Raw genomic sequence first — 19,231 nt, forward strand, 5'->3', positions numbered from 1 at the left:
CTTTTATTTTACTGGTTTTGATTTTATAAGACGGAACAATCACTGAACACGAGGACACAAAGATGTAGTTCCCTACAGCTTTTATTATAAGTAATTTATTTTACAACTTTTGACTGTAAAAAGAAAAACCGTGGAAAGGTTTTATGTACAATGATTTTGAACTACTTTTAAACAAGTATAGAAATTAATAATGATAGAAAATATCTATGACTGTTCTAATAACAAGACCAATAAAATATCAGTCGCAGCCGCAGCTTCAAATAATGCTAAATGAAGTACATTTTATTTTTGTCCTTTTTAGTACATAACAATCATTTTAGAAACATAAGACTTCTCAAGCAAAGATCTACCCAGAACAAACATATTTACAAACAGATGTTGGGGGGTTGAAATGTACAAAACACTTAGTGCGACCTTGTAGGGAAATTGAAAGACCAGTTATATATAAAAATAACAAACAAACAAAAAACAGAAACTGAGCCTATAGTGAACAGGATAAAACAATGCATGACAGATCAGAAACTCAGTCTATGACACAACTAGGGACTTTTTTTTAGGTCACCACAAAAGTAACAGCTAGAGGTGGTGGCCTACTCATGTCTGTTCAGGATGTCACAAGATGAAAATGCAATGGTTACTTTCTCAAAATTCTACTTTTATCAATTGACTTTATGCTGAAATGTCCTCAGTACATTAAGGAGAAGAAGACCTCTAACCTACACACTCAGGTGATGTGGGGATAAAGAGTTGGTCAAACATGACACAAGGTTAGCTGGATGACGGGGAGCATCGCCTCAGAATTCTGTAAAAAGTTAAAGGGTGCAGCACTACACGGTAGTGTTCTTTCCTTCAGTCTCTTCTAACAATCATCTTAAGATGCGACTCCACGGCTCCTGGACTGGAAGCTACTGTAGATGCAAGGGGAACCGCCCCACTGCATGCCATAAAACACCTCCCTGAGGAGTGACAGGGCATAAGCAGTCACAGCCCAGCAGTCACGCGCTCACACTGACCACATCTCCACCACAGACACTACCGGAGACGAGGTGAGAGGATCTCAACTGCCACATAAAGTCCAGGAATTTTTCCACACAATACAGGCTGAACACTTCTTGAAACTTCTACCTGTCTGTCATCTGCTTCTCTGTGTTGGATGCTGCTGAAAGGCACAGTGTCTAGACTCAACAAGACAGGCAAAATGGAGGAATGTTTGCAGGGAAGAGTGATATAAAATAGCAGCTGATAAGCATAGCTTAGTTCATCTGACGTGATGTTAAAAAAAAAATCCATCCATGGTTTTCACAAATATACAGCGTATAAAACAAATGAAACAAACCAAAAAAATAATAATAAACTAAAAAGGGCAGTGAGAGGCTGATTTTAAAGACAATTCTGTTTGACACAGCTTCTTGAATGAAAATGAACTTCAAAACTAACACTTACAGGGCTGACAGCAGAACTGAGGAGTCCTGTGGAGTCAGTGAGAAACCACAGTTGAAATGAGAGCATTAGACCTAAAGCTTACTTTACTCTGCTGATTTATTTTGAAAGGTCATGAGGAAGATGTCACCAATATATCATAAATATCCACTGTTGTTAAATGTTGAATTTGACACACACTTGCCCTTTGAGGCCGGTCACTTGAAGTGCTTCAGAGACACTCATCTACATTCTTATTCATAATACTCATATAGAAAGTAATCAATTACCACAATTCAATCATATCACTACTGAGCAACTCTTAATATATATTTGCTAGAACCAGTTTATCATCTTTACCAGCTGTTGTTGGCCTAAATAAATATTGGTCAGGAGAGGCAAAAATTCCTCTTTCTGTCTGTTAACTGGTCTGAATGATGAATTATATTCCTTTACCATAATGGCTAAATAGAAATATAGGCCACATAAAATAGGGGGGGCTGGCACATTAGGACAGAAAGAGCAGTAAAAAAGCAGTTCAGAGAGATAAAAACAATAAATAAAAATAAATGAATTCCCTTCAACATTTTACTTTTTTTCTCTTGTCTACTTTTTAAATGTTTGTTAGTTTCCAGGAGAGCGTCCCTAAGTCTTTGAAATGAAAGACTCGGTTTTCTTCATATACTTTTTTTTTTATAATAAAAAACAAGTCCATCTGTGACAGAATTACTTCATTAAATTGTCTGCTGTTTTTTTCCAGACAACACACATTTCCCTTTACTTTTTTTTCTCTGCAAAAATCACTAGCAGACGGTCCTAGTGATAAACATAGTCAATCCAAATCCAATAAAAATCTTGGAAACAGGCTGACACATATAAACACAGACAGGCCCAAGAGCCAGTCCACAAATTCTTTTACCCCAGGTCCCTTTTCAAGCAGGGGCCGTGAGATCTTCACGCAAACACCTGCATCTTGCCATTGGCCTCTGGGATTTGAGTAATTTGGGTCTGGGCAGGGCCAGCAACTGCTGGGCTGGGTGTGGAATCTGACCAGTCGGAGACGCAGTGAGGAGAGGGGCTGGACCAGGGCTCAGGAGACTCTGGGGAGGGGGTCAGATAGGGGTGCTCACTGGGCAAATGGAGGTAATGCTTGGGCGTGGCATCTAGTGCGGATGAGTAGCTGTGCTGGGAGGGAGGGGTTGGGTAGTCCTCCGTTCCTGCAGTGCTGCCACTAGGCTGGGAAGGCAGGGCCTGAGTGGGCTGGGTTGCTGGTGTGGCTGCCTGTGGGGGCTGAGCAGAAGGCTTGGGCTGAGAAGGTTGCTGAGGCATCTGCTGCTGCTGGAAGAAGGATGGTGGGGGCTGAGAGGTCTGAGGTGTTGGTGGGGTGGAGGTGCCCATGCGGGTCATGTTTTGCTGGTTGGTGATGGTGTGGTTGATGAGCTGCTGCTGCTGCTGCTGCTGTTGTTGTTGCTGCTGCTCAGCAATGGAGGGCAGCTTGACTGGGCTGATAGTGGGTGTGGAGGTAACAGGTGTGGGCTGCAGCATTGGATTACGGTACATCTGCTGTTGGTGCATCAGCATATTCTGCTGCTGCATGGCTGGACTCTGGGGGTGCATGCCTGCCTGGCTACTCTGCACAAGATTCACCACCTGACCACACTGGGAGGAGGGGGGCATCCGGTTGTGCCAGTCAAAGGGCACACTGACTGGACTGACCATGCCCATGTTGAGTCCCATCTGGCCTGAACTCAGCACATAGCCATGGTTGACATCTGAAGCCATGGAGACGCGTCCCTGCAAGGACATTCCTCCAGCTCCCAGGTCATTGAGTTGGGCTAGAGACACAGCAAAGGGGCCACCTCCGTCCAACAAGCTGTTATGTACCATTGGGGTGTTTGGGACAGACATGGAGGAATGGAAGAGCCCTGGTGACTGCATGGCCACAGGGGAAGTGGGGTTGGTGATGTAGCCAGCATTGCTAGCTCCCCCGTGGGGTGAGTCCAGTGAGTCGACTGGGGACAGGGTAACTGAGCTCTCCAGTAAGGCACTCTGCATGTCCAAGGTCAGCTTCTTATTGCGGGCCTTGACCGATTCCTTCAGACTGGTAGCATGTTGACCTCCCAGGCTAGAACCCTTGGCCCCAGGCCGGCGATTCTTCTTGCCTTGTGGGGTGTTCTTCAGACTAGGTAGGAAGGCGCTGGGTGGGCACATGAGAGGAGACAGAGTGTGTCCCCCAGTGAGGTGGTGTCCAGCCCCTCCATGGCCCTGGGGACTCCTTACTGTGTTGTATTCATCAAGAAGTTGCACAATGTCGTGGTGCATGCGCTCCTGAGCAATGTCCCTTGGCAACCTGTCCATATGGTCTGTGATCTCTCTGTTTGCAAAATGAGCCAGCAGCACCCTCACAGCCTCACAGCTGCCCTCACGGGCTGCAAGGAAGAGAGGAGTCTCCTCCTAAAAAGAAAAACAGAGAAACAAAGCAAACAGAGATTAGATTAGATTCAACTTTATTGTCATCGACAGAGTGCAACACAGAAACAATGAAACGCAGAGGCTGTGTTAGATACAACTGTATCTCTATTAAAGCCACACTGATGCAGAAGGGTGGTTAAAACAGGGTCAACAAGTAAGTTAACAAGTTAACAAGTAAATGTCATACCTTGAGATCTTGCATATCTTTGTTTGCACCATTCTTCAGCAGGGCAACAGTGGCATCCACATTGTTAACTGCAGCAGCCCAGTGCAAAGCAGATTTACCTGAAAGAGATGACAAACAATGAGATTACACATCTATGTTTTCAGTGAATATCATCACAAAACAGGGTTAGGGTTAGCAACATCTGCATCAGGACACTCACTGGAATGAAGCATTACATGCACACTTACCCAATTCATCAACTGCATTGACATCAGCATGACAAGTGATGAGTTCCTCTACCATGCCCTCTACTGCCAGCCGGGCTGCCAGGATCAACGCAGTGGAGCCATCATACATACGGGAGTCAAGATCTGTAGCCCGGTTTCGGATCAGAATCTAGGAGGATGGAAGATATTGGGTTTGACATTATAATTTATACAACACGTGCTTAAATAAGTTATATTCATTTCTAGCACTAATGTCACCAGTAAACAGTATACATCAATTTTTGTTTACCTGGAAGACACCCTGTGCATCTGCGGCCACTGCAGCATGCAGTGGTGTACGTCCTGTGTTGTCCTGAGCGTTGGCATCTGCCCCGGCATCCAGCAGTCTCTTCGCAGCATCAGCACGGGCGTATCGGGCAGCTAGGTGGAGCGCTGTCTCACCAGTGCGGTCTGTTTGGGCAGCAAGGGATGCGCCCTGGTAGATTAGGTCAGAGATGATGTTGGCTGAACACTCCTCATTCTCCTCCTCCTCAGCTATCTCAGGCTCTAATCCGCCTCCGCAGAATGATGCCAGCATCAGAGGTGTAAAACCATCTGGTAGGAGATGAAAACAGGCATGGGTGAGTTCAAATGTTCAATTTAACAGATGATACCCTGGAAGTAATCTTAAAACTTAGATTGTCTCACTACCAACCTGGGCCTCTGACATTAACATCCATGCAGTCGCTTTCAAACTCTCCTTGAGGTGGGGTGAGGGCCATGGTGGGAGGCACACGAATGTCTGCAGCTGCAAGGTGATGCTGAGTCCACTGCCTGCTGTCCACTGCATCTTCACTGTCTGAGAGCATACTCGGCTCCTCAACCTGAACTCACAGAACAAGAGAACTTAGTTTAATTTCCTGCGTATGTAAAATGATGAAGATGATTTAAAGTTGTGTAACTGACCTTGAGCCGTTTTGCTTCTGGGCAGTCTGAGTCCATCCACTGATCACTGTGATCTCCAAGGAGAGATTCCTCCGCATTTTTAGGCATGTGTCTGTTTACAGATGAATATATTAAACATGTGAGCACGAGGAAACAAATTCAATTTCAAAGGCAATTCTTAAAGCAATTCCACATCACATTGCTAAAGCAATTCAGTCCCTACAATACCATTAGTCTTAATATTTGCACACAAATAACTTACTTCATTCCCAGAGCATCCTGGCCCACAGGTTCCCTGCGGTTCTTATTGCTGCTGGGTTCCTTCTTGAGGAAGAAGCCCTCAGGGAACCAAAGGGTACTGTGCTCTCTCTTTCTACGAGCAATTAACATGCCTATCACGAGGATGACCAAAAGGAAAAGAGAAGCTAGCCCCACCAGCATCAGCTTGCCCCACTGAGGTATCTTTTCATCAAATGGAATCTTTTCACCTGTGGTGAGAAGACAAATTAGTAATCACACATTTGTGCCTCATTAGTATTACTAGTCACTTTGTGCTCTTTAAGCATCCCTACTCACCACGGACTTCTCTGATTGGGTAAGGGAAACGGAGTATTTCTACAGCTGACAAGGCTCCCAGGTACTCCGCAGCACTGTCAGCTGTGGGGAAGCAGTCCTCAGAGCACAAGCGGTTGTCTATTTCCAGGTACACTATGGAGCTATAGGAGTGGCAGAGAGGCAAATGATTAATGTTATGTACAATCCACATGAAAGACTACAGCTTTGTGTATACTGTATGCCTGACTGACCCGATAACCTCCTGTTGAGGCTGCAGCTCCCGCTTGAGGCGTGCCTCTTGGCGGGTGTAGGGGCGGATCATGGCTTCTCCATTTTGGTCCAGCCGAAAGCGCAGAGTAGTGTGAAGGATAGCACTTAGTTTCTGCAGAAAAGCTGTGCTGGTGCGGAGAAGCTCCTCTGGAGGCAGTAGGACAACCAAAACCAAGACACCATCAGCAAGGACTTCTGGAACCTTCACCGCACAGTCAAAGCCATCCCAGCCACACTCCTCTGTGTTACAGCCCTGGTCACACAGTCCATCAGCGTAGTGGTCGATACAGTAGGTTTCATATATTGGACTGGGGATGACAAAATCAGAAGGATCAGCTGAAGTCTTCTCAGATCAGTACAGAAAAGACAGATTTTAAGACAGTAACAGTAAACTCACTTGCAAACTTTCTCCTTGTTTTTGCAGTCAAAGTTGTCAAACAGACAGTCAGCATTGTTGCAGGCTTCATCACACTGGCTGTTGTTGAAGACACGCCAGCAGCGAGGGTCTGCACAATGAACCCAGGGGTTTACTGCTAGAGAACAGTCGCCACCGTCCCAGCGACAAGAGAATGTGTTACATTCTTTGTCACAAACACCATCATTGGCTTTGCCAAGACAGTCTGTTAGAGGGCATGAGGGTGTTGGGAGCTCAAGGGATCTGCTGCTCTGCTCGCACTGTTTGCCAATCCAGCCACTGGGACACTGGCAGTGAAAGAATGGGAAGCTGGTCTCTTCAGTGCACAATCCTCCATTTCGGCAGGGCTGAGAGGCGCAGCCTTCATTACTGCGGTGCTGACACTGGGGCCCGCCATAACCAGGCTGGCAGGTGCAACGTGCCCCCCTTGTGGTAAGTGCACAGCTACCTCCATTGTAACAAGACAGCTCCCGACAGGACATGCTTCTTTCACAATTGGGCCCAGTATAACCCTGAAAATAGATGTCATTTATGCACTTAGATTGAAAACTTCTTATAACTACTTATAATGCACAAACTACAAAATCAAATGAGGTGTTTAAACCCCTAATGTGAATGTATACTTACAAGCTGACATGTGCAGGTGTATCCCAGTGCAGAGCTGCTGGATACAGAACAGGCTCCTCCGTTCTGGCAAGGCTGGGATTCACACACACTGAACCTGCTCTGACACCTCCGACCTGAAATAAATATATTGATGGTAAAGCTCTTCCATTGGAAGACAGTATTTGATATAAAGAGAATTGACATTGAGAGGCCAGGGGAAGCCTACAGTTGTCTTACCTGTGAAGCCAGGCTTGCAGACACATTGGTAGTCATTAGGCAGCTGGATGCAGTCAAGACTGTTGGAGGGGTTGCAAGGGTTAGATAGACACTCATTTATGTCTCCCTCACATCTTTCTCCTGTGAATCCAGGGGGACAATTGCAACGGTATCCGCCGACTCTGTCCACACAAGTACCATTATTCAGGCACTTAGGAGGAACACTGCGCAGCCTCAGGGGTGGAGCACAGTCATCTTCATTGATCTCACAGAGAACACCTTTAAAAGGAGAGGATCATTAAATACTACTATGACTCTATTATCGTTTATTCACATACAGTGAAGTCACTTTCGTAATAGAGACAGGTTTCTGTTGAATATGTGCTTGCATACCCAGTGTGCCAGGAGGGCAGGAGCAGATGTAATGTCCCACCAGATCAATGCAAGTTCCTCCATTCTGGCAAGGATGAGACTGGCACTCATTGATCTCTATCTCGCAGTTCTGTCCAGTATATCCTGGCATACACTGTAAAAAAATGCAGATGTCAATTACATTATCTCTAAAAGCACCATGTGAATAACGATTTTGCAGAAATCTGACCGACAAGCACATGATATTGACAAAGCATTGGACTCACGTCACACTGGTACCCGCCCACATATCCCCTGCAGGTGGCACCATTGCGGCAGGGTTTGTCTTCACAGTGGTCCACTTGACTTTCGCAATAGCTTCCAGTGTAGTCAGCAGGACATTTACAATAATGAGTATTCCCAGTGTTGACACAGTGACCACCATGGTGGCAAAGCTCATCTGTCTGGAGCCCTGATTAGAAAGATTTGGGAAAAAAATTTGCTATAATTACTCAGTTACCATACAAACACAGGCCAAGAGTTCAAATGTCATCATCTACAGAATGTAATAATACCTCTCTGGCGAGCAGCTGTTTCACAGGAGACCCTAGGGATGTCACAGTAACGTCCAGACCAGCCGTTAGTACAATCACAGATGAAGGAGGAATCTTTTTGGCGACAGCGTCCTCCATTTTGGCAGGGAGATGAGCGTCTGCACCAGTCAACTGGAGTCTGGGTAGGCAAGAGGTATAGAACTTGTCAACATTTCTTATTGTGTAAAAAACAAAGGTATGAAGAAGACTCAAGGCCTTAACAAGACCTTTCAAGAGCGTGAGTGTGTGGGTACCTGGCAGCGGTTGCCAGTGTAGCCTTTAGGACAAGAGCAACGGAAGGTGTCCAGGGCATCTTGGCAGATGCCGCCATTGAGGCAGGGCTGGGAGTCACACTCATTGACTTCGTACTGGCAGTGGGAGCCAGTGAAGCCTGAGCGGCAGGTACAGGAATAGCCATTGATTTTATCTGTGCACGTCCCTCCATTGAAGCAAGAGCTGTCGATACAAGTAAAAATATTGTTTTAAATTTTGCAGTTATATTGTCATATTCAGGACTTTTATATGTACGTGTGTATATGAGCAGATTGATTAAGTACATGAGATATCGCCATAATGCAAACATAAACACACACTCACCTTTCTGTGCAATCAGGGGTGTTGGTCTCACAGTGGATGCCAGTAAAGCCAGGCCTACAGGTGCAGGTGTAGGAGTTAACATAGTCTGTGCATGTGCCTCCATTTTTGCAGGGGGAACTCTGGCATTCATTGATCTCTAAGGCACAGCGGGGCCCAGTGAAGCCTGGCAGGCAGCTACAGTGGAAGTTGTTCACCCCATCTGTGCAGGAACCTCCACTTAGGCAGGGATCTGATAGCACAAAAGGAAAGGACAACTTTGGTCAAGTACAGTAAATGCACATGGACCTGGTATTGTGTTTGACAACAAAGGACAATTATAGTAATTCAGCATGCTGATGTTTCATGATCACTCACTGGGGGAACAGTCATTGATATCTGTTTCACAGGTCAGCCCAGTATATCCAGCTCTGCAGGAGCACAGGAAGCCTCCAAGTGTGTTTGTGCAGGTCCCGCGGTTCTTGCAGGGGTTTGAGATGCATTCATTCACATCTATGTTACACAACTGACCTGAGGAATGCAAAAGAAGGGTAGAGTAAAGTTTCACTCAGGATCATGCCTGTTTATGCATTATGACTTTCTAAAAAGCTTCCAGACAGATTATCTCACAACAAATGAGCAGGCACTGAGAAGTACAAAGATTGCTAACCTTGCCATCCTGGCTGGCAGTTACATTTATAGCCCAAGTAGTCTGGAGTGTGCGTGCACACAGCATGATTGGCACAAGGGTTAGGTGAGCAAGGGGTGAGGACATCAGCACAAGTGGGTCCACTGTATGGAAGCTCACACAGACAGGTGAAACTTGCCACACCGTCCACACAAGTACCCTTGTTAAGACAGGGACTGGATGCACATTCGTTGATGTTCACCTGGCAGAGGTTGCCTGTAGGAGGGGCAGAGAAGACTTGATGAGCCTGAGACTTGGCCTGACGCTGAATGTATCTGCACATTTTTGATACACCAATAGGGGGTGGTAGACAATTATCACTGAGAGGAAGGAAAACAATGGAAGACATGGTAGGAAAATTCTACATTAAAATAAATAATAAATAAAAAAAAAGTAAGATACTCAGTTACAACTTCAATAACTGCATGTGATGAATATGTCTGTTCCTCTCTTTAAACTGTAGTTCTTGATATCGACAGCTCTGGTGGTTGCTGTGTGTCGTGCTGCTATGCCACCCTCTCACCTCTGAAGCCTTGGCGACACTTGCAGGTGAAGCCATTGAGCTGGTCGATGCACGTGCCAGCATTCTGGCAGGGACTCGGCAAACAGTCATTCCTGTCCAGGTCACAGTTCTTCCCCACCCATCCGGGCTCACAGTCACAGCGGTAACTGGAAATACAGGAGTGCAGTCAATAACAATGAATTAATGTGCAAGTTGAAACAACAAGTTTGCAAGGTGGCCATGACAAGTTTCTACTTGGAAAGGCAGGTAAGTGGCCATATGAATCACATTAAACTGTGCCAAATGCTGTGAAAGTTCATACCCATTGATGTCATCCCTGCATGAGCCATGGACACATGGGCTGCTGCCACATTCGTCCACCTGGGAGTAACAGTAAGGGGGCTTAAAGCCCTCAGGACACTGGCAATGAAATCCATTCTCCTCATCCACACATGTCCCCCCATTCCTACAGGGGCTAGAGGCACACTCATCTATCTCCACATTACACTTGGGACCTGGCAGGAGACATTTTAGACATAATTAAAGCGTGTTAGTCAACATTTCCAATGAGGACTGACTTTTCATTGTAAATTTGTGGTTTCACTTTCAGAGCGGCTTACCTGTAAAGCCAGGTTTGCAAACACAGTCATAGCGATTGATGCCATCTTTGCAGATGCCATAGTCACATGGGCTACTGGCACAATCATCAAAGTTTATCTCACAGTTTGTGCCTATGTTGGAAAAGAAGAGTTTTTACATTAGGCTTTTAGGAATATTGTAAACATTTTAAAACTAGTATAAAATATGCTTCAATGTAGAAAATCTAAATGAAAATAGTATATTTTCATGTATTTATTTCATATTATCACCCTCAACAGCCACATCTTTTGCAGACGCCTGAAAAAGCCTGACTAGCTATTAATTTTTTAAATGACTAATTCAAAGGTTTGAATTGAACAAGGTCTGACTACGTGTTTATGGAGTTCTCCCTCTTACCTGAGGTCCCATGCTGGCATTGGCAGATGTACTTGTTTACCAGGTCTACACACTTGCCCCCATTCTGACAAGGGTTGCTGTGGCACTCATTGAGCTGGTTCTCACAGCGATAGCCTGTGTAGCCAGCATCGCAGTTACAGGTGTAGCTGGCAATGCCATCTACGCAAGTACCATGGTGGCACGGGTCAGGCTGACAGTTGTTGATATTATTCTCACAGAGTGTCCCTTCATAACCTAAAGAGAAAAAAACATAAATGGAGATTGATGTTAAGGTTCTGGTCATCTGATGCAGCAAAGCTTCAATCTTTTGTTGCCTGAGAGGCTTTTCCTTTTTCATTACAAAACGGATACATTCCCAATTTCCCCCTTTTTCCCAATGCATTTGTTATTTCATTGAACTTGTCTGTTTCCCCACTTTTTCTTTATAAAAGCTTCTACAGTTTTGGGGTCTGATCACTGTGGTTTCCATGTCGACAGTGCAAGTGGTTTGTGTGGTATGTGTGTAGTGCAGTGCTGAGTTGGGCAAAGCAGTAAAGAAGGGCCCTACACAGGCCTCCCAGTCCTGCTTTTGTTCTCAGTGGCGGAGGGAACAATAGACTGCACCACGTCAAACAGGGCCACTTCACTCAACAGAAGGGGCCCACAAACACAGGGAATACCAAGCAGCTGGCCACTGAAACAATGAAGCAGGCTCCTTCGTAGGCATAGATCCAAATAAACATATTAAATATCGATGTATACACACAGTCAGCATGACTGCATACATGCAACCTTTGTGGCAAACTTTACTGTAGCTCATGGTATCTGGGCTTGTTTTCAAACATGGACATGGCTGAATGTAAAGGAATGAAAGTAAAGATGCAGCATAAGGTGGTGTGTGGGGGTTTAACAGATGAACAGATGTCGGGGTGATGACCACGGCTCCTTTCTTGGCAACCGCTGGTCCTCAGTGACCCCATGATCCTGAGAGCCGATGAACGAAAGAGTGGGATTAGGGGCCTCAAGTCAGTCGGCTTGGCCAGCAGACATCCAGAGAAAGCTGACCCCCCAAAACACTGAACACTTAACAAAGACCAAACACAGCCCAACAAGTGGTTAAGGCTCATCTGCTCTTCTGCCTGGGAAGACATCTTGAGCTGTGTACTGTTGAACAACTTTCCATGAGAACCATTAGATACAGAAGCCCTTACCTTCAGCACAGCGGCACTCAAACCCATTGGGCCGGTCGTAGCATTTTGCTCCATTCTGGCAGGGTGTGCTTGCGCACTCATCTATGTCGATCTGACACATGGTGCCGGTAAACCCTGGGACATGCAAACACAGAGGTGAAGGGTCAGAAAGAAGGTCCAGTGGAAGGGCCCATGCTCAGGTCAGAGGGCAGTTTTGTCTCTTCTCAGAAGGGCAGAGGTCTTAGGGTAGGCTAGTGACGTCTGGTTTGAGTGCGTCTCGACTGGTTAAAGACATGTCATCTGTGCACTTGGACCAGTGCTGGGATGACCACTACAAGATGCATGGGAAAACCTGTGACCTTGATAATGTTTTTGAGGGGAAATTTACAATCTAATGCATACATGGTGGATCTGAAAACAGATCAATACTGCTCAGGTGGTATGGAATATCTACAATTATAATAATATCAGCAAAATGCAACTTATGCAGCTTCCCCTCACTTGAAGTGAGCTACATTTGCAAGTATACAACATTTTGGAGTATTTGCCCAATGCCTACTAGAATGTCAGGACTCTGTTAGGTATAATATTTTATATGCAATGTGTAGACAACAACAACAACAACAACAACAACAACAACAACAACAACAACAACAACAACAACAACAACAATAATAATAATAATAATAACATCTATGTGTCAAATGTACTAGCTTGAAAAGCTTGAGAACTGAGCAGGCCTGAAATCAGTGGGCACAGTGCCCAGACGGGGGTGAATTGGTGCATTGGTAGCACACTGCTCAGTTGATTAACAGTGTCAAGATGGTCTGTGTGTTGGTGCTTGGACTGCAAAAAAAGACAAGAAAAGAGTGTGTGTGTGTGTGTGTGTGTGTGTGTGTGTGTGTGTGTGTGTGTGTGTGTGTGTGTGTGTGTGTGTGTGTGTGTGTGTGTGCGTGCGCGCGTGCATGGGGGGGTTAGAGGAGACATGGGATTGTTTTCTCTTCTAGGGAACACCCCCCCCCCCCCCTCCTACATCAGCTCCACCGGCTCAATAGCTAGATGGGGGGTGGAGGGGGACGTCTGTCCCAGATGTAAATTGCGGACCTGGAAAAGAATTTCATTAGCAGGACTGCTGTTCTCCACCACCACCAGGGCAGGATGAGGGAGACTGCTGTCCCTTCCACATTCCACAGAGGAGGGGGGCGGGGGTCACAATAGTGTCTTTGTTCAGGCATGAGGAGAAGATAGGCAGGCTTTTGGGCCTGCCTTTTTATATGAGTGGTGGCTCTAAACACCAGAAGGCAGAAGTAGCAAGGCTGACCCTCCCTCCTCTGGTTCTGGGGGCATTTAAACTTTGGCTTTCTGTTCTCACTGCCGCTGTCGCTGAATTGGAGTTGTTAACAGGAACAGAAATAAACACAGGGAGAAGGAATAAAGGACTGTCAAAAAAGTCTTACCTGGCTGGCAGGTGCATGTGAAGCCATTGACCATATCCCGACAGATGCCGTCATTTACACATGGGTTACTCTCACAGTCATCTACGTCAATCTCACAGTAGGTCCCCATGTAGCCTGGAAGACAGAAGTTCAAACTGAATTCACATTTTTGCAGTTGAAGCAGATTCACTATTTTCAGTTTTTATGTACGGGCATGTCCATTCAAGCCAGCACAGGGTCCATGTGATTGTGTGTATTCTTTGTGATGAGGAAAGAATCTGAGGAAAACTTTTTTTCCTCATAGGAGACTTCAGTGTTTCTGACACAGGTCTCTGCTGTGCCAAGGGATGGAATAAAAGATCCCTGAAGCATCCACAGCATTCCCACTCTTCTGACGTGAAATCACCACACCCTACTGTTCATGGGGCCTTACCCCTCCCTGGGTCAGGGGCACATTCACCAGATGCATGTAATACATTTTGTGTTAGCAAACTATGAAGGCCTCCTTCATTGAGGTGAAATAGAGTGTGGATCAGAGTGCTGCCCCTGGGGAGAGGCTAGCGTGGAATCAGAAATAATCATCAGCTCCACATGAGCTTTGCCAGGCTGGCTGATGATGAGGAGGGTGAAGAGGAAGGCTCTGTCTCTGGAAATGAAGGGGGAGGGGGAGAGGCTCTGGGAAAAGGCCTCTTTCCCTCTCTGTGTGTATGAGGGGTGCAAAGTGGAGCACAGAGGGGCCCTATTGTTCCGCTCCATTCCCACCACTCTACCACTCATTAGTATTCACAGCACACTCCTCCCCCTAACTGCTGGCCCTCTCTCACATCCAGTCCTATAGACCCGACTCCCAGCTCTAATTTGTATAGTTCCCAAAACCCCAGGATGCATGTAGGACTGTGCGTGAGAGTTTCACTGTGTTTTTGTCACTGAATGTCCAAACCATCCCTTAGTCCAAACTAATACCCTGTCTGGCCTGTACAGTGCACTGAGAGTAGAGCAGTGGCTCCATACCCCCAGCGTCAATGGGAATGTATTACATAACAGTCTACACTTGCAGTCAGTATGGCAGGACTGCAGATAATGATACTTCAGAAGGTCAAGTTTAAATAATCAGTTGTTCAACTCTGCTATTGGTTTTGGATTGTCCCATGTGAATGACATCAGGCTTAATTGACGTGTTCTGTATTGTTTTATTGCTGAAGTATGATTTAAAAGGTCTGAATACCTGGCATGCAGATGCAGGTGAACTCTCCAATGCGGTCCAGGCAAGTGGCATCATTCTGGCAGGGCATGGACAGGCATTCATTGATGTCAATCTCACATCGTGGACCAGCATATCCCCGACCGCACTGACACTGGAAGGAGCCCTCTGTGTTCACACATTTTCCAAAATGCTCACATGGGTTGGCGCCTGTGTGTAGAAAGCTGGGGTTCAGTATGTGAAACACACTCAAACAAAAGACAAAGCAGACTATATGAGCATATGACCGCAAACAACAACAACAACAACAAAACTCTGCAGCCTTACCAATTGAACACTCATCCATGTCTTGGTTGCAGGCACCTCCTACAAAGCCAGCAGGACAGGTGCAAATGGCGCGGCCGTTAAGTGGGTTGGTGTCACACACTGCACCGTCGTTACAGGGGTTACTCACACATGCATCATCAAGGTGGCACAGCAAACCTGTGGAGAAAGTGCAACACAATAAGTTATCAGTTATTAACAATTTAGCAGCGAGGACTAAGAGGGGCACAAAGGACATCTGATAAACCCACTTACCTGTCTTTCCAACTGGGCACTCGCAGAAGAAGGACGCTACACGGTCATGGCAGGTGGCACCATTGAAGCAAACAGCTATGGCACAGTCATCAATGTTCTCACTGCAGTCATCTCCAGTCCAACCATTAACGCAAACGCAGGTATGACCACCAATGGTGTTGAAGCAAGTACCGCCATTATGGCAGGCGTTTGGTTGCATGAGGCACTCGTTGACATCCTCAGCACAGTATTGCCCTAGTGTGGTTACATCACATATTGGCTCACACATTCTCATCATGATACATATAGATATGTATATGCTTTATATTATATAAGTATATATGATGGAACTAGAACTGTACCTGTCCACTCTGGTGGGCACTGACAATTGTAAGTGTTGACTCCGTCCACACATATTCCTCCATTCATACACTTGTGACCTGGACAGTCATCCACATTATTCTCACAGTTGTGTCCCTCAAACCCTGAAACAGAGGAAGAGAGAGAAGACTTATGATACGCAGACACAGTAGCACATACAAACTCAGAGTTTATTAAACATTCAGTGGTCCCTGTTCCAGACACTAAACATTTCTACTCATAACTTTGAGTCATATTTCCCACACTAGAGGAGGTTTGGGACAATGTGGGCAGTAAAAAGGTTCAGAGGGTGTCTGATTGTTTACATCTTCTCATGATGGTTCCCATACGATGCCAACAACAGCCATGACTCCTGCCTGCTTCAGAGGTCTGCACTCCCTGCAGTGTTTGCTTGTTTTATAATCTTCACAGTTTCAATGACTTCCTCTCTGGCAAGAGACATTTCCTGTCAGCTCCCCAGTGGGAAACCAGAAGGTCCATAAAGTAAATTCCTTCAGTTGTGAACAGAGCAGAGGGGAGTAGAATGCCGACAGGCTGCCTCTTCAACTCTCCCACCATCCCATCTCCCATCAGTAGCTATTAATAGCACACAGGAAGCTGACCTGGGACAGAGGAGTAAATCCCAGTAACAGCACTAACAGCTACGTCATCAGTCTGGGAAAATCTGTATGCCTCTAGCACTGTGCTGAGAGCCTGGGAAAACAGCAGGGTCTGCACACTGGCGCTTATTTCTCTTGTGTGTGCATGTGTGTTCTATTATGCTGACAGAGAGCTACAGTATATACCTGGTAGGCAAGCACACTCGTAGGAATGGTCACTGGTCTGTCGACAGGTGCCCCCATTCAGGCACTGAGATGGGGCACAAGGAAGGATGGACACCTCACATGTGCGCCCACTGTATCCAGGTTGGCACTGGCAGTGGAAGGACCCATGGGTGTTAATGCAGAGACCACCATTGAGGCACATGCCAGGCTTGCGGCACTCATCGATGTCATTGCGGCAGTTCTTTCCCTGGAAGCCAGGTGGGCACGAACAGTTGTAGTGGTTATTCCAATTGGCACACCGGGCACCATTGGCACAGGGACTTGTGGCACAGGCATCAATGAGGGAGCAGTCTTGGCCTGGAGATTACATAGTGAATTGTGTTTAGTTAAAATGGACACTTTCAGGCCCCCTTCACAGATCAGATCTTTCTACTGAAGAAAAATTAACGATAGAAGTGACAAGTGTACCTCTGAACCCTCTCTGACACACGCAGGTGAATTGTGGGATACCATTGACGACCTGGCTCTTGCAAGCTGCTCCATTCAGACATGGCGATCGATGACAGGGATCCAGGTGCTGACAGAGAGGACCAATGAATCCAGGACGACAACTAGAAAAACATATTCACACACATACACATTAGGATGTCTTTGTCCTGCAGGTCAGCTGACACACTCACGTATTTCAGACAGAGCCGTGACACTGCATGTAGCCCAATTTCCATCATGTTCTAGGTTTGGCAATCAGGGGCCAGTGACACCTTGGCAAGGCCTGCTGCCTGACTCATACCTTGGCATTAGAAATGCTTCTGGCCCCTGGATTGAATTTGCATTAACTTAGCTTACCCCACAAGCACAAATCATGCAATTCATTGTTCGTGGAATGAGACTGACATACACTCACAAGCAAAATTTTAAAATATGAGGATGGAGGGAGGCCATCTCTCTGTGTCTTATAAGCTTCTCAAGGCATGCACTCTGTTATTTCCAGCTGGAAAGCCTCAGCTTCTCCATGTCAGCTAACATTCCTCCACTGTTACAGTTTTTCCGCACCTCAGCTCTTGTTTCTGTTCTCATATATGAAAAAGAACACACCCAGAAACAGCAGTCTGGAAACTTAACAACTGCCAAAAAACACTGACATGAGAAAAATGAGGACTACACACAGCACGCATTAAGCGAATTGGAGAAGCAGCTGTGGTATTTGAATGAAACAACACATCCTCCTCTGACTGTGTACAAGTAGAACAGGGCATTATTGATATGTTTCCAATTTGTCTAAACATAGGGAGTTTCAGCTGTTTTTTCAGTTGCTGTTTTCAGTTGTTTCATGCCCATCTGATGCAACATATATGCTTCTATTTCAATCAATACAGCTGCCTACACAGGCCACATAATTGCTTGTGTTTCACCCGTGCTGTACGATATATGATGCCCATTTTTATACCTCAAATCTATTTTCTTTCATTTTACACACATAACTAGAGTGATTGTGTATAGAGATATGAGTGCTGCCAAAAAATGGGTGACCTTCACAATACTGTGCGTGAATGCATCCTGTGTAGACACAGGTGGATGACTGAAGCTGCTGCTGATCAGGCTGTGTAGACTCTGTGAAAGCCTGACCTATAACTGCTCCACTAAGAAGTAGAGATAAACATACAAACAGGGCTTCCTATAGCTCTCTGCAGAGGTACTATGGGAGTGTAGACTCACTAAGGAGTCAGTCCAGTATGAGCTGGTAACTTGACACCCACAGTGGAGCCCCTGGATGGGTATAAGCCCCCTCTTCAAACAGGCTGTTTGATGCTGTTGACAGGGCAGTGACGGCTGGGTTTTGGCCCGCCCTTGGGCTCTGTCTTCTCTTTCATTGGAGAAGAACCCCTGGGCAGGATCAACAATGGGTTTTCATCTGTTCCCTTTTACAGGAACATTACCACCACACTGGTGTTCATCTTTTACTTTTTTGATGTGATTTTTTGACCCCAATCTAATGAACTATGACTAATTATGACTGAAGCAGCTCCAGGTAAGGATGAAGAGAGTGAACTGATCCAGATCTAGATTTTCACTGAAATTGCCTGCTTTCTTTCTGACTGTTCTGCTCTGGTTCAGGAAAAGCTGGAGACTACTCAGTTTTGTTTGGCTTTTTTACAGCTTTATCAAGACAATAGTGGAGGAAATGGAGGAGCCACAGGGCGAAGCACGCAGGAGTTAGGCACACAGGCCAATACTCATGCATGTGTATATACATAGAAACAGTGCAGAAAAATAAATGCTTAATAGTGTGTTGTTATATAAAATGAATCAACTATCTAAGTGTAACAACTATAAATGCCATTGGGAATGAAGATTTTTCTAGCACTACAGTACAAAGTCAGCACTGTGGCACTGAGACTGAGCCCGTCAGGAAGTGAAGCTGCACTGGTTGTGATGTTGAAAGGGAGTTACTACAGCTACTCTTCCATCTCCTAAAGGCCCCATGAACGCCAGCTTGGCTGCCCCCCACCCAACAACCCCCTCCTCTCACGCGCTGAGAGGTCAGATGTCAGAGGTCCCCCGTCTAATTGTGATGATAATGTCAGTCAGGCTGCCGGGAGTGGGGTGGGGCTGCTCTGGAGGAGAGAATGTCTTTAGAAAGGTGCAACTGGTGTAGAGAGCGACGAAGAGGATGAGAGTGGTCTGGTCCAGAAAGAATGTCATGTCATATTTCCTGTAATCCCTCGTCCCTTGCTCTGAAAACACTGCA

General features: G+C 45.9%; 1 protein-coding gene across 1 annotated transcript in view; it reads right to left on the minus strand.

Moving 5' to 3' along the window:
• Positions 1-63: 63 nt before the first annotated feature.
• notch3 (notch receptor 3) overlaps positions 64-19,231 on the minus strand; it is a 29,571-nt gene continuing 10,403 nt past the window's right edge. Inside the window, exons 3-33 of the mRNA XM_070980521.1 lie at positions 16,951-17,093; positions 16,504-16,839; positions 15,700-15,822; positions 15,359-15,592; positions 15,107-15,262; positions 14,804-14,989; positions 13,600-13,713; positions 12,164-12,277; positions 10,974-11,207; positions 10,598-10,708; positions 10,300-10,492; positions 9,999-10,144; positions 9,458-9,691; positions 9,166-9,318; positions 8,812-9,040; positions 8,469-8,670; positions 8,197-8,353; positions 7,909-8,093; positions 7,664-7,796; positions 7,292-7,549; positions 7,076-7,188; positions 6,431-6,960; positions 6,015-6,341; positions 5,785-5,924; positions 5,471-5,696; positions 5,230-5,320; positions 4,979-5,147; positions 4,574-4,878; positions 4,306-4,453; positions 4,079-4,176; positions 64-3,873 (exon numbers count right to left, since the gene is read on the minus strand). Of these exons, the coding sequence (XP_070836622.1) occupies positions 2,374-3,873; positions 4,079-4,176; positions 4,306-4,453; positions 4,574-4,878; positions 4,979-5,147; positions 5,230-5,320; positions 5,471-5,696; positions 5,785-5,924; positions 6,015-6,341; positions 6,431-6,960; positions 7,076-7,188; positions 7,292-7,549; positions 7,664-7,796; positions 7,909-8,093; positions 8,197-8,353; positions 8,469-8,670; positions 8,812-9,040; positions 9,166-9,318; positions 9,458-9,691; positions 9,999-10,144; positions 10,300-10,492; positions 10,598-10,708; positions 10,974-11,207; positions 12,164-12,277; positions 13,600-13,713; positions 14,804-14,989; positions 15,107-15,262; positions 15,359-15,592; positions 15,700-15,822; positions 16,504-16,839; positions 16,951-17,093 (7,288 nt within the window). The 3' untranslated portion in view covers positions 64-2,373. The remainder of the gene's footprint in view (positions 3,874-4,078; positions 4,177-4,305; positions 4,454-4,573; positions 4,879-4,978; positions 5,148-5,229; positions 5,321-5,470; positions 5,697-5,784; positions 5,925-6,014; positions 6,342-6,430; positions 6,961-7,075; positions 7,189-7,291; positions 7,550-7,663; positions 7,797-7,908; positions 8,094-8,196; positions 8,354-8,468; positions 8,671-8,811; positions 9,041-9,165; positions 9,319-9,457; positions 9,692-9,998; positions 10,145-10,299; positions 10,493-10,597; positions 10,709-10,973; positions 11,208-12,163; positions 12,278-13,599; positions 13,714-14,803; positions 14,990-15,106; positions 15,263-15,358; positions 15,593-15,699; positions 15,823-16,503; positions 16,840-16,950; positions 17,094-19,231) is intronic.

This window comes from Chaetodon trifascialis, chromosome 15 (assembly GCF_039877785.1).
Source record: "Chaetodon trifascialis isolate fChaTrf1 chromosome 15, fChaTrf1.hap1, whole genome shotgun sequence".
Lineage (NCBI taxonomy): Eukaryota > Metazoa > Chordata > Actinopteri > Chaetodontiformes > Chaetodontidae > Chaetodon > Chaetodon trifascialis.